This window comes from Eurypyga helias, unplaced genomic scaffold (genome assembly GCF_000690775.1).
Source record: "Eurypyga helias isolate BGI_N326 unplaced genomic scaffold, ASM69077v1 scaffold17425, whole genome shotgun sequence".
In the NCBI taxonomy this organism is placed as follows: Eukaryota; Metazoa; Chordata; class Aves; order Eurypygiformes; family Eurypygidae; genus Eurypyga; species Eurypyga helias.
Genome location: NW_010249708.1, coordinates 75,725 through 90,583, shown reverse-complemented (window position 1 = coordinate 90,583; position 14,859 = coordinate 75,725). Strand labels below are relative to the sequence as shown.

Genomic DNA, 14,859 nt, shown 5'->3' with positions numbered 1-14,859 from the left:
TTTTTTTTTTTTTTTTACTTTGCCACCCACACCGTAACGGTCTGAAACTCCAAGACATTCTCATACGAACAGTCCCTCTGCCCATCCCTAGCAAAACTCACCACCTCCCGTGCATTTAGCTTATTTATCTCTACGGGAAGCTGCGCAAATCCTTCTTGAGATTTTGAGTACATTCCCACAGAACAATTTAACACAGCATTTTTCAGTTCCGCATGTCTCTGGCACAGCACTTTGTTTGCAGATATGAGAAAATATTATGCTTTCCATACCTGTCTCTGGGTAAGTGGAATTTCGAAAGCCAGGGTCTTTTTGCAACTGGATCTCTTTTAGACTGAATATTGAAACACCTGGAACGTAACAAAGGAATAAATTCATTCCAAATGTAACTATGCTTCATTGAACAAAGTGCTATTCATAATTATACGTTTTAGGTAAAAAAAAAAATAGTTTCCTATTCCCAAATATTTGCGTCAATATATACTCGACTTGTTTAACAGAGTAGACTTGAGAGTTTTTCCTTAAGCAATGCACTTGGCTTTAATGTACTATCTTAACAATACTCTGCTACTTCGCTACTCCTCTTACTTTCAGGCAAAGTGTGTATTCTTGTTCCAAGACTTCTGAAGTACGCATGTTTCATAGCCTCCTCTGCCGAAATCCTCTTCTTCGATTCATACTATTGACATAAAAGGACACAAGCGTGTTGGTTTTCATTAAACAAAACCTCTTTGCATCAAGTTACTCCATTAAAGTGAGGAAAGAGGTCTGCTTGCTCAATACTTCCCGCCAACTCACTAGGACAAACGTGTTTTCATTCCTTTTATTTCACACGCGAAAAATCTAACATATGTTATCTAAATCGGTATTATCAACATACAACAAGATTGCTAAAGCAGTCAAAATAACTGCTGGAAATGGATGCAAGTCAAACATACACTTAATCTTTATTTATAGATGTCAGAATGATTAGATGACTGACTTCTGTCTACATTATATTCTAGAATTAGGTTGCAATGAAATGCGATTGTGTGAGGTCACAAGAGTTCTCTAATTCAATGAACTTCGATGCTGTGTTTTGCACAGAACGGACCGTCAGACAACACAATCTTCAGTCCAACGTCTCCCACTTGGCATTTGTGGCCATTTGGACAAAGATACAGACATTTAATAAGCTGTATACAAGTACGAACAAAGTCCAACCAGGGACTGCATGCACGCTTCTGACACAATGTCTAAACAGATGAACACCTGCTGCAGAATTTCACTCTCGGGCTGAAAGGCAGAGTAACCGCACTCCACCTTCCGTACCAAGAACGTTTGACACCGGGAAGTTACAGTGCTTCTGCACCTACTCAAAAACTTGGCCTTATGTCGTGCCTCCCCCTCTTCTTGCTTCTGGCTCATTTTTAATACAGATTAAAAGATTAAATCAAAACACCACTTCACCTTTTGAATATAATTTGTGAGATCAAAGAGTAATATTGCACCTTAGTAACTGCTCCTCTAGTCGTAAGCTAAGTTCATCATTACAGAAATGTAGCATTTGTATTTAAAAGTTCTGTTTTAATACTTTCTTTCAGAAAGTTGTTTTTTTTTTTTCCTGGGAATTGCTAGCAAAAGAATCAGTTCTATTTCTAGAAAAAGTAGTAAGAGAAGAAATCACTTCTGGCAAAAATAAAAAAATTAAATACCAGGTTCTAAATTCTTACAGTACACAGGCTTCCCAAAACCATCATTGTTCCCTGTCATCCTCTACAGACTCAGCTGCACATTCCACTCTCAGATCTAGCAGACACTGTAGCTTCTAATTGATTTTGTAAATAATACATTCAAACTCTGAACTTGCACTTTTATAAAGTAGAGACAAAAAACCACATCTTACTTGAAGGAACTTCGCTATCAATTCAATGCCTTCCGTGTCTAGCCTAAAAATAAAAATATTTTAAAAAATTAAAACAGTTAGTGAACTGTATTTACAAAAGCAAAACTGCAGAGGAACCGACTTCATTAAATGATACCACACCTGAAAATTAAATAGGGAAATGCTTTCACCCAAGTAACTTTCCTGCATGTTAGTGTGTATACATACAAGCACCAGTATCTCACAACAAGACTATTTGAAAAACAATGGGGACAGACAAATCCTGAGCTTTGGATTGTGATATACTAGGTAGACCTGGATCATTTATTTTAGCAAAAAAACTGTGGGTTTGATTTTGATTTTTTTTTTTTAAGCCTAACACTACTCATTAACTAGTACACAATGCCAAATCTTTTTCTTCAGAGTCAATAAAGAAATGTGGCCGCCTCGGTGACAAAGTTTATTTCTAACAACTGTGCAGGCCCTTCAAACTCCTCGCAATGGTTTCAGAATGATTTCAAGAGACCGCTCACGAAAACTGTGTCATTTTAACAAAGGGCCTGTTATATAACAACAGAGAATTTGGGTTATTTGGGAAGTGCTGTGTGAATACTCCTACTATGCAGGCATCGTTCTATAGTGGTAACGGAGCTGTGGTACCTTGAGCAATATCAGACAACGCAATCTCTTAGTACCAGGATTATGCTTCGCATTACTATCTGCCCACAATAACACAACTGATGTGCTGTTTTCCAGCACTCCGTAGCAGACCGTACTTGGAAACATGTTCACATTTACAAACGTGCAAAGCCACAAGGATGTGCATTTTCTGTTAATAAAACACAAAGTACCTTGGTGCATGGTTGATGAGGGGTTGTGGTTTATACTTAGGAAAGTTGTAGTTTCTAAATTCATCACTGGACGAAATGCCTGGCCATGTTTCTTGACACGGGGTTCCTGCATTCAAAAAAAGCAACAAATTCAACTTAAAAAAATGTAAAGGAACGACTTTGACGTAAATATGCCTTTAATCCTGTAATTTAAACAGGAAAGAAAGAAAACAAAAAAAACCGTCAATGAATCTGTTGTACAAACTCAGCTGTGCACTCAGCTCAATCATTTTTGATCAAGAGTACAGTCATTCACCTTAATTACCATGCCATATAAATTATCATTGTTTACAGATATAAACATGTATAGTTCTTGTGCAAAAAGAACAAATATCTAGTGATAACTTTACTTCTAAAAGCATCCATTTACCCAGAAGTCTGAAAATTAAGTGCAGTTCATCTTCAACAGTCGACCCAGGAAAAAGAGGCCTTCCTGATGCCATTTCAAAGAATATGCATCCAACGCCCCTTTATCAAAAGGGAGAAAAAGATTAATCAGAAACAATCCAACAATTTAATCTTTCAGCTCTTAAAGATTTCTGTGATTTCTCTTCAGTTAAACCAAATTATTACATTGATTGTTAGCCACATGCTATTAAAAATATTGTTTTGAAAAATACGTAGGAAGAAAAGAATTGTCAAAGACTAAACAAAACTTACGTCATAGCTACATTATATCCTTTTCCTTCAGGCGTCAAGTTTATCAATTGCATTGAAATTCATAGTAAAATACCACATTATCATGTCATTAGGAGAACGTTTGGTTTTTTCCTTAACACTGTGAGCCTAATGCCTAACCAATAAAAAGGTACTCTGCATTTTCAGAGAGGAATAATAGCATCTTCCCTGTCTGCCAATCCTTCCTCTAAAAATCTCACTCAGTTGTAGCCTTCAAAAATTCAAAGGATTTGTATTTGAATGCTACTACATATTAATAAAGAGCTGACATTTTTTTTAACTTCCCTGAGAAGAAAAATTTAAATTAGGCACAGCTATACAAACCACATGTCAATTTGAGTTGAATACTCTGAAGATCCGAGGAGAACATCAGGTGGTCTGTACCATAATGTGACAACTTCATTGGAATAGGTCTTCGTAGGAACGGACTTTGCTCTAGCCAATCCTTGATAAAAAGAGAAAGAGAGAGTCATGCGCAGCTTGCCAAAATCTTTGGTTTTGCACGGAACTGACACAGAATTTTTAAGAGTTAAATCAACATTATTATACTTGCTAAAGAGTTTCCCAATAACATTCCTTAAAAAGCCCTAATAAATACATTTCTACAACCTGTGATTTGCCTCTTGTTATTTACACCAATCTCACGATCAGCATTTTTAAGCACAGAGGCAGGTAAACAGTTCAAAACCGAAGTAATCCCACACATTTCATTAAAACAACAAGGCATTAGATCAGTATGACACCTCCCCCTGTGAAAACCCTGCCACACTATTTCCATTTGAGAATTATATTGCAAGAGGCAGAAGCCAACAAATGAATAATGAAATCGTGGGACCAGACAAAATCAGTGTGGGATCAGCAGGGGTTTTCCACCCAAACACTGTCAGTTTGTCAGTAATATCTTCAATAAAACTTCGGTCTATCATGTTAGATGCAATCTTGTGAACAACTTTCATTCACGCACAAGGGGAAAAACCCACGGTAGCATGACTTTCAAAGGACCTTCCTGACACAGAATGCAACAGGAAACTCTGAATGCCCCACTAGAATAAATCCCAAAGGAACAAGGTGTATCAGTGAGGGAGCAACACCTGACAATTTAGCATGCGGACAGACCCCTTCTCTCTCCTGTCATGGTTACTCTGCTTTGCAGTGACTATGGAGTGTTAGGAAAAGCAACTTGAGCTCCACCTAAGCATCTGACTAAGCCTCTGTTTCCAAGGGAGCTGTAAGACGACTTTCAAACCACAAGTCAAGCGACGGTACTACCTATACACCTCCTACTTTGATTACGAATATCCTGTAAAATGCTGACTTTCATTTTCCATCTAAGAATGCACAAATTCACGACAGACGCAATGTTCTCATCTTTCTTTTACGAGGAAAGATGCCTCTCTTTTGCTGAGTGAAGAAAATATTTGGAACAGAATAATTTCAAGCCATACCGAAGTCTGCAAGCTTCAGCTCTCCTTTCTCATTAATTAGTAGGTTTTGTGGCTTCAGATCTCGATGTAATACCTTCCTCCTATGACAGTAAGCCAAACCACGAAGAATCTGGTATAAAAACAGCTGCAAGAAGAAAATATTTATATAAATTAGACTAAAAATGTGCAGATTACACGACTAAAACAGCCCATTTGGGTATTGCGGAGTTAAGTCTCTGTACTGTAAACAGGACAAAAATACTCCTAAAAAATAAGTTACTTTTCCGTATGAACACATTCTGAACACCATCATTGTTTACAGATTTAAAATCCCCTTATGCTCATGCACTGCTGTAACAGGATACTTCACAACAAAGATTTTAAGAGCAATTTGTTCTGCTTAACTGAAGAGAACCACAGGGCTGTTTATTTTTAAGTAAGCATTTACCAGTACTCTTCCCCACACTAATGTCCTTAAAAGTAACTGTCTCTGACGATACTCAAGTTCCTTTCTGCCACAGAATCCCTTCTGAAAATGCAGCTCTGCATCCTTTCTATCCAATTGAGCTAAACCATGTAAAGAACATTTTGGCATGCTATTGGAAAAATACATTGGGGTTCACAAGCTCACAAAACATGGAGAAACGGGGAAATAAGAATTACTAAAAGAGCCCAACTGCCTCTAGCATTTATATTCATCCCCTCACCTTGACACACACAGGTTTATTTTAGTCCTTTGGAAGAGCAAGCCAAGCAAGCAACTTCAGTCACGCATATTAATTCTGCACATATATAGACACAGACGTAGTAAGGGATGAAGAAGGGTCAGCAGAGGGCAGCCAAGCAAGTTTACTGCATTAAGGACTACTATTTTGCATTTTCTGTATGTATAAAGGGTCTGACTTTACACAACAGACCTCTGGCATTTACCACATAACAGTCCTCGGCCAGTATAGGTGATCAAATGTACAATGAAAAAAGAACATTACATAAAGCCATGTTTATAAATGTGACAAATTCAGCATGGAATAGGGCTTTTGAGCAGAAACATTAGAATGTTTTTATATGACCATTTTCTAACACATCAGTTTATTTTTGTACCAGGTGACACCACCAAATTCTTTTTCCTGAACTGGACAAATACACAGCAGGTGTAGTTTGCATCCATCTGTTCTCAGTCTGCTTATGTGGGATTTATCTGTTCTAAAAAACAAAAAGGAATTGGCACTGATTTTTTCTTTCTTTCTTTCCTTTTTCAAAGAGCAGAATGAGAAGCAACAAATTTTGCTCCATCTGCTCATGTCCATACTGTCGCAGGGGTAGTCAGTCCCAAGTAATATTAACAGGACTGCTGTGGAAATCCATAGCCATCTCCAGCGTGCACTGAGACTGCAAGGATTAGTCAAGTAAGCAAAGCAGGTTTTCTACAGAAATAGTGAATCTTCACCACTGTTGGCATGTGGAAACATAGACAACACGTATTAGCTCAAACTTTTGTTTGAAACAGTAATACCTGCAGAGATCACACCCATCTTTATATTATACATTTTCATTTTGCTAAAACTCAAACCCCTGAAATTAGCTGAGGAATGCGAGGGGAGTGATGACAGGAAGGTCTCTCTAATGTTACTAATTACCCAATCCCCCACAGTTATTGTGAGGTAAGCATCTACAGCTACTACAGTTAAGCAGCTGTTCTGGTTTCCCAGTGCCAAAGCTACTGACCATATAAATCTGCTCTTAGGGCACAGCTTAAACAACAGGCAAACAAGGAAAAACAGTTACTCTGCTTAGCCCGGATTACCACACGCAGATTCTGCTTGTTCTCTAACTGCACTTATTACAGAAGTCAGCTTCCCACTTACAGCTTTTCCTTATTGGTTTTTTTAAGCTTAAAGCACTCCTTATTGTATTAATTAAAAACACAAGCGTAATTATGGTTTTTGTTGTCTCTGAAGCAGATACAAATTAAGCAATTTTCCTTTGCAGACTCTCAATGGAAGCAAAAGAGCAGGTTAAGGGCAGATGTCTTTCCCCAGAGGTACTTAACTGCAATGTGACAACAGAATAAAAGGAAAAGCTATCCAAACAGTAACCAACACCCAGACCGAATTCCATACGCAATTCAACTAAGAACAGATTTTTCAACATGCAACTAAGCCAAAACGAAGGATGACAACTCTGCTGGAATGCACACAAACCCCATCACTTCACAGGATTTAGTACATTGTGTTGTCAACCGCATTTGTGCCATGTGTGGCTCGATCAGGCTGCAATACAGCAGGGCGATACTGGCAACCCAGCCTACACCAAACTACAGACCTAATAAATGAGTATAAAATAATGGAAGGACAAGAAGAGGTCAAAAGAATTATGAAGGTATTATCTTTTAGGAAGTTTTAAATTTTAAATACCTAACTTCAAAGAAAATGAAAGCATATCAAGTTATACCATCTCCTGTTTTCAGTGCTTTGAACACTTAAAAAACATCAAAACCAAAAAGAAAGACTCCATCTGATACCAAATGTAGTTAAGCCAGGCCCAAAGGCCAAGAAGGAAGTTAAATTTCTTTAATTTTAATTTTTTTAAAAAGCCCTAAACCTTATCAGAACAGAGAAAGCTGGAAGACGGTCCCCGTCACTGAAAACACTCACCTTTACATTGTGCATACTCATGATGTTACCACAGTCATCCATGTACTGCTTCAGATCCTTGTCCTGTCAAAACACCATCACCACTGTTTGTTAAAATTGTGGACAACAGATTACATGAATATTATTTATTGTTAGAACTGAAATAATGCATTAGAAAACTGAGTTTTCTGCAAAAGTTGGTCAATGATAGAAAGCCCCAAAGCCTGAACATGCAGAAAAATCTGGCTTTCCAGGATATAAATACTCAGGTTATCCAGCAAGCTGCATCATCTCAGGCAACATTATTTGTTATTGCTGTCTCCTTCACCTTGTGTGTGACACAGTGTTTTACGAAATTCCTATGTTCTACAATTACATTGGAAATAGAGTTTTTCCTCATCCCTCTTACTACACTTACATATTCCAGCATATTATAAGAAAAGATCATTAGACAAAGTTTCAGTGAGAAAGTGATAAGCCTACAGTGCAGGAGGCAAGCAGGTGATACAGGTAATTGTGGACACTTGCTTGAAAAGATTGTTACAAGATGGAATGTGCTGTTTACTTCAAAGTACACTTTTTTCCTTAGCCAGCTTGCAAGAGTTGTGTCATAACAGAAAAATACCCTTTGAATCTTAGTGTGATTAACTTTTTTTACGCTAAAGATTTAGGTACAAGTAGACAACTTGCTCCGGCAGATCACCACTAACTTCTATTAATGAAACTCTGAAGTGATCACAACACTAGTTCCTAATTTACAGCAATTTAAGAACTGAATACACTTTTCTCATTTTCAGCTGAATGATTCTAGATGCAGCAGAAAACTGTCCAGGAATTTTTGAAAAGAGTACAGAATTTTGTTATGTCTGTGTTACTTAGAAACAATAAATTGAATGTAAAGGCTGCTTGTTGTTTAAGCACTTACCAGATATTCGAAAACAAGAGTCAAAGACTTGTCTGTGTGCACAATATCGTGTAATGTAACAATATTTGCATGCTTCAGATCCTTTAATAATGACACTGCAGAAGAGAATTTTAAGTATAAAATAAATAAATGCAAAACACAGTAAATGCATTTCTAGCAAGTTCATATGCATAAGCTATTTTTTTTATAAAGAAGCAGTCATTTGGTAAAATGTATTCTGAATCTGTGAAAATTACTCACCAATAATAGTCTAATTCAGTATAAAATCATCTATAACACTGCATTTGAGAACACAACCCATAAAGTAAATATATTGAAACACTAGCTCTTAATAAGTCTAGACTAAAATTTTCCTCATCAAAACTAGTAACAAATTCATTAATGTCCCATATGGCCTATGTATTTCCAACAGTACTTGGGTCAAAAAGAAATCCAGAGGTATTTCTAAGTAAAAAAAAAAGCGTTATCACCTTCTCTTATGGCTGTGCATGGTGCTCCCTCTTCGTGTTCCAGTCGGATTTCTTTCAGAGCTACCAAGTTCTCTGTCAGTTTACTTCTCCCCTTATAAACTGTTGCATAAGTACCCTACAAAATGGAAAAAGGCCAACTTTTACAAGCTTTTTTACAAGTTGTTCCTTCACTAGTCGATCAGTTAAAAAAAAAAAAAAACACACCCAAAAAAAACCCCAAAAAACTTCTGCCAGAGGTTCGAATAGGTTCCATTTTGCATATGAATAGTTTTTACACTGTCTTTTTTTTGAGATATGTAAAACTACAAAAATATTTTGTGGGGCACATGTCTGAAAACACAGAAGACACAAAGTGTGCATATGCTTTAATGGCTCTGAAAATCACATGGAAAGCTATACACCCTATGGCTACCAAAGAAGTCAGATCAGGTAGCATTAATTTCACTAGGTTCCCTGCTGGGATCGTTTACCCACTCGCAAGTCTCTATTTGATTAAAACTAGCTCAGGTATCTCTACACTATGCTGCAGTTATGTTGCCAAAGGTTGCAGACATAGTCTTCCATTACTTTTATGAATATGTATCACAGAAAGATTTGGGTGGGAAGGGACCTTAAAGACCACCTTGTTCCAACCCCCCTGCCATGGGCAGGGACACCTTGCACTAGGCCAGGTTGCTCAAAGCCTCATCCAGCCTGGCCTTGGACACTTCCAGGGATGGGGCATCCACAGCTTCTCTGGGCAACCTGTTCCAGTGCCTCATCACCCTCTGCGGGAAGAACTTCTTCCTGATATCTAATCTAAACTTCCCCACTGTCAGCTTAAACCCATTGCCCCTTGTCCTGTCACTACAGGTCCCTGTAAAAAGTCCCCCCTCAGCTTCCTTGTAGCCCCTTCAGGCACTGGAAGGGGCAATAAGGTCTCCCCGGAGCCTTCTCTTCTCCAGGCTGAACAAGCCCAACTCTCTCAGCCTGTCCCCATAGGAGAGGTGCTCCAGCCCTCTGAGCCTCTTCGTGGCCTCCTCTGTACTCGCTCCAACCAGTCTGTATCCTTCTGATGTTGAGGGCCCCAGAGCTTAACCTTATGTAAGTCCTTTGATAACTTCTCATCTTCATCACATATTTTACATGAGAACAGTGTGTGTGTCAAAAGTTCCATTTTGGTTGACATAATGAACGGTGAATATTATGAAGCTTACCTTTTTCCTGTTTTTTTTTTGCTTACACAGTAAGGGATTCAAAACTGTCACGGCACGTTACGTAAGACAAGAAAGTCTGATAAAACAGCAAGTAGGTACAACTAATCCCAGCAATTGCAAAGAGGAAGCAACAAAGTTACAGAAACTGCCCTAGGTTACAGTACAAACCTGGTGCTGTCCACTACACTTGGTAAGCAAGTGAAATAACATACACCCACAACTATGACATGATAGCCAGTAGATTAACATTCCTGCAAAGATGCACAACGTTATGCCCTGTCTAGTGACCCACCTAACAAGTAACAGAGGCAAAATGAAAAATGAGTGCGTTTGGAAATGAAAACTTTGTGAATGGAGGACTAGCTGCAACGTACACAGCAGAGATGCCGACCAGCCCTGCCGTCCTTCTGCAACGTTCCGTGCGTCCCATTCCAGTGCTCCCTCTCCAGTTCTGATCCCACTGACCAACCGTAATCAAATCGGACAGGACTGACACCTGGGCCCTCCTGAATTCTCCTGTTTCTCTGGAAGCCAGAGGCTGGGTGGAGGTAGAAAGCCGTACTGCTGCTGTCCCAGCAGGAAAGGCAAACTCAGCGTTACGTGTTTCACGTGGCAGCAGCCAGCTGGCTGCCCAGCTCAGGCAAGCCGACTTCTCTACCTCAACATGGACAGCTTCTGCCTGCTCCCTGCAAGCACTGGCTTCTTGTCTAGCATGAGTGCTCCCCACCACCTAACTCAGAGCAGGAGGACACCAGACTTCACTATTTTTTATACTGACAGAGTAATTTTGTCTATCTACATACACATCCAGCCTACGTAAGGTCACAGATCACTCACTAATGGAGTCTTGCTCTTCCCCAGCTTAGTGATGGTTTTTATATATGCATAGAACATTTGTGTGGTTGTGACATTGTTACACACGTCGAGTATGTCTGGTTTACTGAAAAGATAAATTCAATGGGTACTTTGAGGGACATGGAGATTTTTCAGTTAACATTTATGTAAAATTTCACACAAGACATTGTCATCAAAGCAGCAATCATTTCAAAAGAAAGCTATACATACCTCTCCAAGCTTTTCTAACTTGATATAGGTCTCCATTTTTCCAAATCCAATTTCTGACTGCAATGAAAAGAAATGGAAAATCGATCACTGCAACCAAAACCATTATTTATGTATTATTTAATGAGCAAGCTAAACTTTGTTTCAGAAAAATATCTGATAGTACTTGACCAAACACCTCACAATTCTGCTATTTTCAAAACAATCCCACGTATTATGACATAAATGCATCCCAGCATCCAAACCTGATGCTCAACCTGTTGGCCAGTCCACTGTGTATCCTGGAAGGACTGATTTACACTTAGACCAAAACCCTACTTTTTACCCTACCTCCTACTTAAAAGTCTTCTCCACTCTTCTAATCTGATTACTACTAATGAGGTTGTTATAGCTTAAAGCACAGAAGTAATCTCAAACTATTCCATCCTTACTCTGACTTCACATAACCATATGCTGCTGCTTCTTTCAAAATAACTTTCATTACTTATTTGCTCTCTACCAATATATGTAACACGTTCAAGGTTTCGGCTCCAGTTTTCATCTCCCATTCTGACCTCTCAATGCCTTTCAGTCTAAAACTCTGCCAGTAAAATCCCTAAACATCATTCTTCCATAATCTCCACCTCTGTCTCAACAATTTATGTTTCATGGCTCATAACTTCATGTTGTTGTGCATTTCACTTGGATATATTCACCTTCTTTTTTCTGTCACCAACTCAGCTCTGCAATGCAAGCCGGGTGGGTTTGCCTGCCTATGGAACACCTTTTCCCGAAGACTGTAAGATCATTACTCTCTTCCTGTTCAAATCATCTGCTACTATCATATTTAATACAGCTATCTCTTACTACACTTATTTTCACCTAAGACCATTGTCAACTACGCCAAAGCTTTATATTGTATTTACAGTGTAAATACTGCTGGAAGTACACATGTAAAATGTCATTTTTTTTTAAACCAATTTACGAAATGCATAGAAGCCTGTATGCTGTGAAAACCCCAAATCCACAGGCTTCATGGGGTTTTGCTTTACTGACAATTGAGCATACAAAGATAAAAACCCCAGGTTTTCTCCCTAGCAGCACCTCCTTCCACTACCAAACATAGCTCTCCACGTGCTGTTTCTTTCTAAGGAATGCTACTTTGACCTTGGACTGGCTTCAGCATTTACATCCACTAGTCTGAGTATGTTGACTTGCTCCTAAAATATGATGGATATTGAAGTTGTATATTCAAGGTAACACAGTGTAACATAAATAATGCTCACTGTATTAAGATGTGACAACAATATGAAGGTATACTAAAGTTGTATTAATACTTAATTTTCAGAACACATGCCTGAAAATACACCTTAAGTAAGTGTAAGATCTTGTCTGTAAACATACCGGACATATCTAAGAGAAAAATGGGCACATAATTCCATTAACAGAGTATTAAGAGTAATTCTGCTTTATTGAATTAGTGTTAGAATTGAAATGGTTTAAAACTGCGTAAGGATACTTCAGCATCAAGCATATTTAGGAGCCTGTTAAAGCTAAGCCATTTATCCCAAAATATAAGCAAAGTTGATATTTGACAAGCCTTATAACTCCAGTGAAATTTTAAACATACCACTGATAGAGGTACAATGCTAGTAAAATAAATATTATGCTTCCAAAGTACATCTTGATCTACTTAAACAAACATATCTTGAAGTGAGCATTAGATAGTATTAGAATTGAAAAGATAGGCTGCTCAGTTTACAGGAGAAACCCAAGGAGAACTCACAGCCATTGGCTTTGTTATTGCCAGATAGTTTGGAATACAGCTTAGAAGTCTGATTTCTAAGAAACCTCAATGTTGTTCATCCCGACAAACAAACTTAAAATCTTCTTCAGACAACAAAATCATACAGTATTTCCTACATACACAAGACAGATATTGTTCAAGACCTCCCTTTCAATGTGTTTAATTTTTAAATCACATTTTGGTTGCCTACCACTCCTAAGAAAAACTAATCTAATGTGCAAACCAAGATCAGTTTCCTTTCCCTTCAAAATAATTCCTGCACTATTTGACATTTTTCTCCAACACACAACTGTCTACCTTGATTTACCCAGAAACACTGATACACTCTATTTATGGTCTCTTACTTCTACTGGCTGGTGCATCAGTTACATCTATGCCACTGTGCATGCATGTACACGTATGCACAGAACACGATTACCATAAAAACTATTTTATTTTTGGTATTTCAAAGAAATACAACAGACTTAAAGTACAACAAGTCCTTACTTGATACTTTTTATAGCTTTTTTTACTTTGATTCCTACTGAGCCCTGAGAAGAGCCATGCCTTTGAAGCAGAGCACAGTACACATATACTGTAATTAATAGGCTGTGAGCAAGCTTTCAGTGACAATCTCAGAATAATGAGTCCTTCAATTTTGTTTTTTTAAAGGTTAGTTTGAAATCATGGAAGGACAACGCAGCAAATGCATGCCTTAATACCACAGTACAGCTGGCAGGTTTCATTTTGGACTTTTAAGCTCGGAAAGTGTTTTTAAAAGGCCAAACAAAGCAACCTTGTGACAGGAAGCTGATTCCATACGCACTCCACATTCATTAGAGGGCACTGTTTTTCTGTCTGTCTGCTAGTACCTAGGGAGGGAGGACTTGAACTGCTCTCAAGGCTCAACGTTATATTAGCAAGAGTTTTTAGATATACAGGTAACTCCCCCAGCCCCCAAATACTACATTCCACTAAAAAGGTTCTACTGAAAAGGTACTTCACCAGCGTCTGAAAAGGGAAGCTTTGGGGAGGTCTGTTCCTCAGTTCAATGATACATCATCAACGAAGTGGTTAATGAGCTACAAAATTCAGGCACAAATATTTAAGCTTGCTACGACATCTTGATCTACTTAAACGTGATATTATTACTTCCAGTGCTGTGATCCAATCTTTGCTTCTTTTAATACAGTTCTTGTAAAAGGTTATATGCAGACCAGAGCTTTAGTTTAGCACACCAAATTGTATTTTTGCAGGGTAAAAATACACGGTAAAACTCAACCATTGCTTTGTTAAAGACATTGTTAATTCACAAAGAATAAAATAAAGATTTCAGAGTTAATAAAATTAATTTGCTACACATACTTCCATATTATTTTTCATTAAATGATCCATTAAATCAAGAAAACAAAGAACAACGTAGATTTCATAAACCTATCCATTTTTTCTCTGCAAAGAAGTTCTCGACAATGAATTTGCTCAGGAAGTCAGTAATGGTCTAGCAATTCTTTAAGATCTTGATTAACATTAAAGAAAGCCGGTAGATCAAATTACAATTGAAATGTCTTATTTTTACAAAAAATGTTCTTTTTTTTTTTAACTCTTTCAGGAATGTGCATATTTTATATAAGTGGCTAGGATTTCTAGCATTTATACTCTAATTACAGTATAGGAATCCTCATTCTGCCATCTCCAAGGAAAGACTGGTTTTTATAAATTATCCAATAATCTAAAAACATACAGATGAATTTACTCATTCATATTCTTCGAAGTCACATATGCTTTAAAAAAAAGGAAAAATTAAAACACATCTATCATCTCAACAGCAATTTTGAGACAGAAAAATTGCTATTGAATACAAAAAGAACAGTGAGGAGGACCTGCCCTCACCTTATGCTGCTTTAGGGCCTTCCTACTATATCACACGAGAGCCCCAACTTTGACCTGACTACGTG

The 14,859-nt window shown here is 37.9% G+C and overlaps 1 protein-coding gene across 4 annotated transcripts in view; it reads right to left on the bottom strand.

The window, feature by feature from the left end:
• CDK17 (cyclin-dependent kinase 17) overlaps window positions 1–14,859 on the bottom strand; it is a 52,455-nt gene that overhangs the window by 1,113 nt on the left and 36,483 nt on the right. For all 4 annotated transcript variants that reach the window (XM_010151466.1, XM_010151467.1, XM_010151468.1 and 1 more), the window contains 11 exons: window positions 11,143–11,199; window positions 8,882–8,996; window positions 8,412–8,506; window positions 7,508–7,570; window positions 4,875–4,998; window positions 3,754–3,874; window positions 3,122–3,219; window positions 2,713–2,818; window positions 1,883–1,925; window positions 586–676; window positions 270–347 (listed from right to left, as the gene is read on the bottom strand). In XM_010151466.1, the coding sequence (XP_010149768.1) occupies window positions 270–347; window positions 586–676; window positions 1,883–1,925; window positions 2,713–2,818; window positions 3,122–3,219; window positions 3,754–3,874; window positions 4,875–4,998; window positions 7,508–7,570; window positions 8,412–8,506; window positions 8,882–8,996; window positions 11,143–11,199 (991 nt within the window). The remainder of the gene's footprint in view (window positions 1–269; window positions 348–585; window positions 677–1,882; window positions 1,926–2,712; window positions 2,819–3,121; window positions 3,220–3,753; window positions 3,875–4,874; window positions 4,999–7,507; window positions 7,571–8,411; window positions 8,507–8,881; window positions 8,997–11,142; window positions 11,200–14,859) is intronic.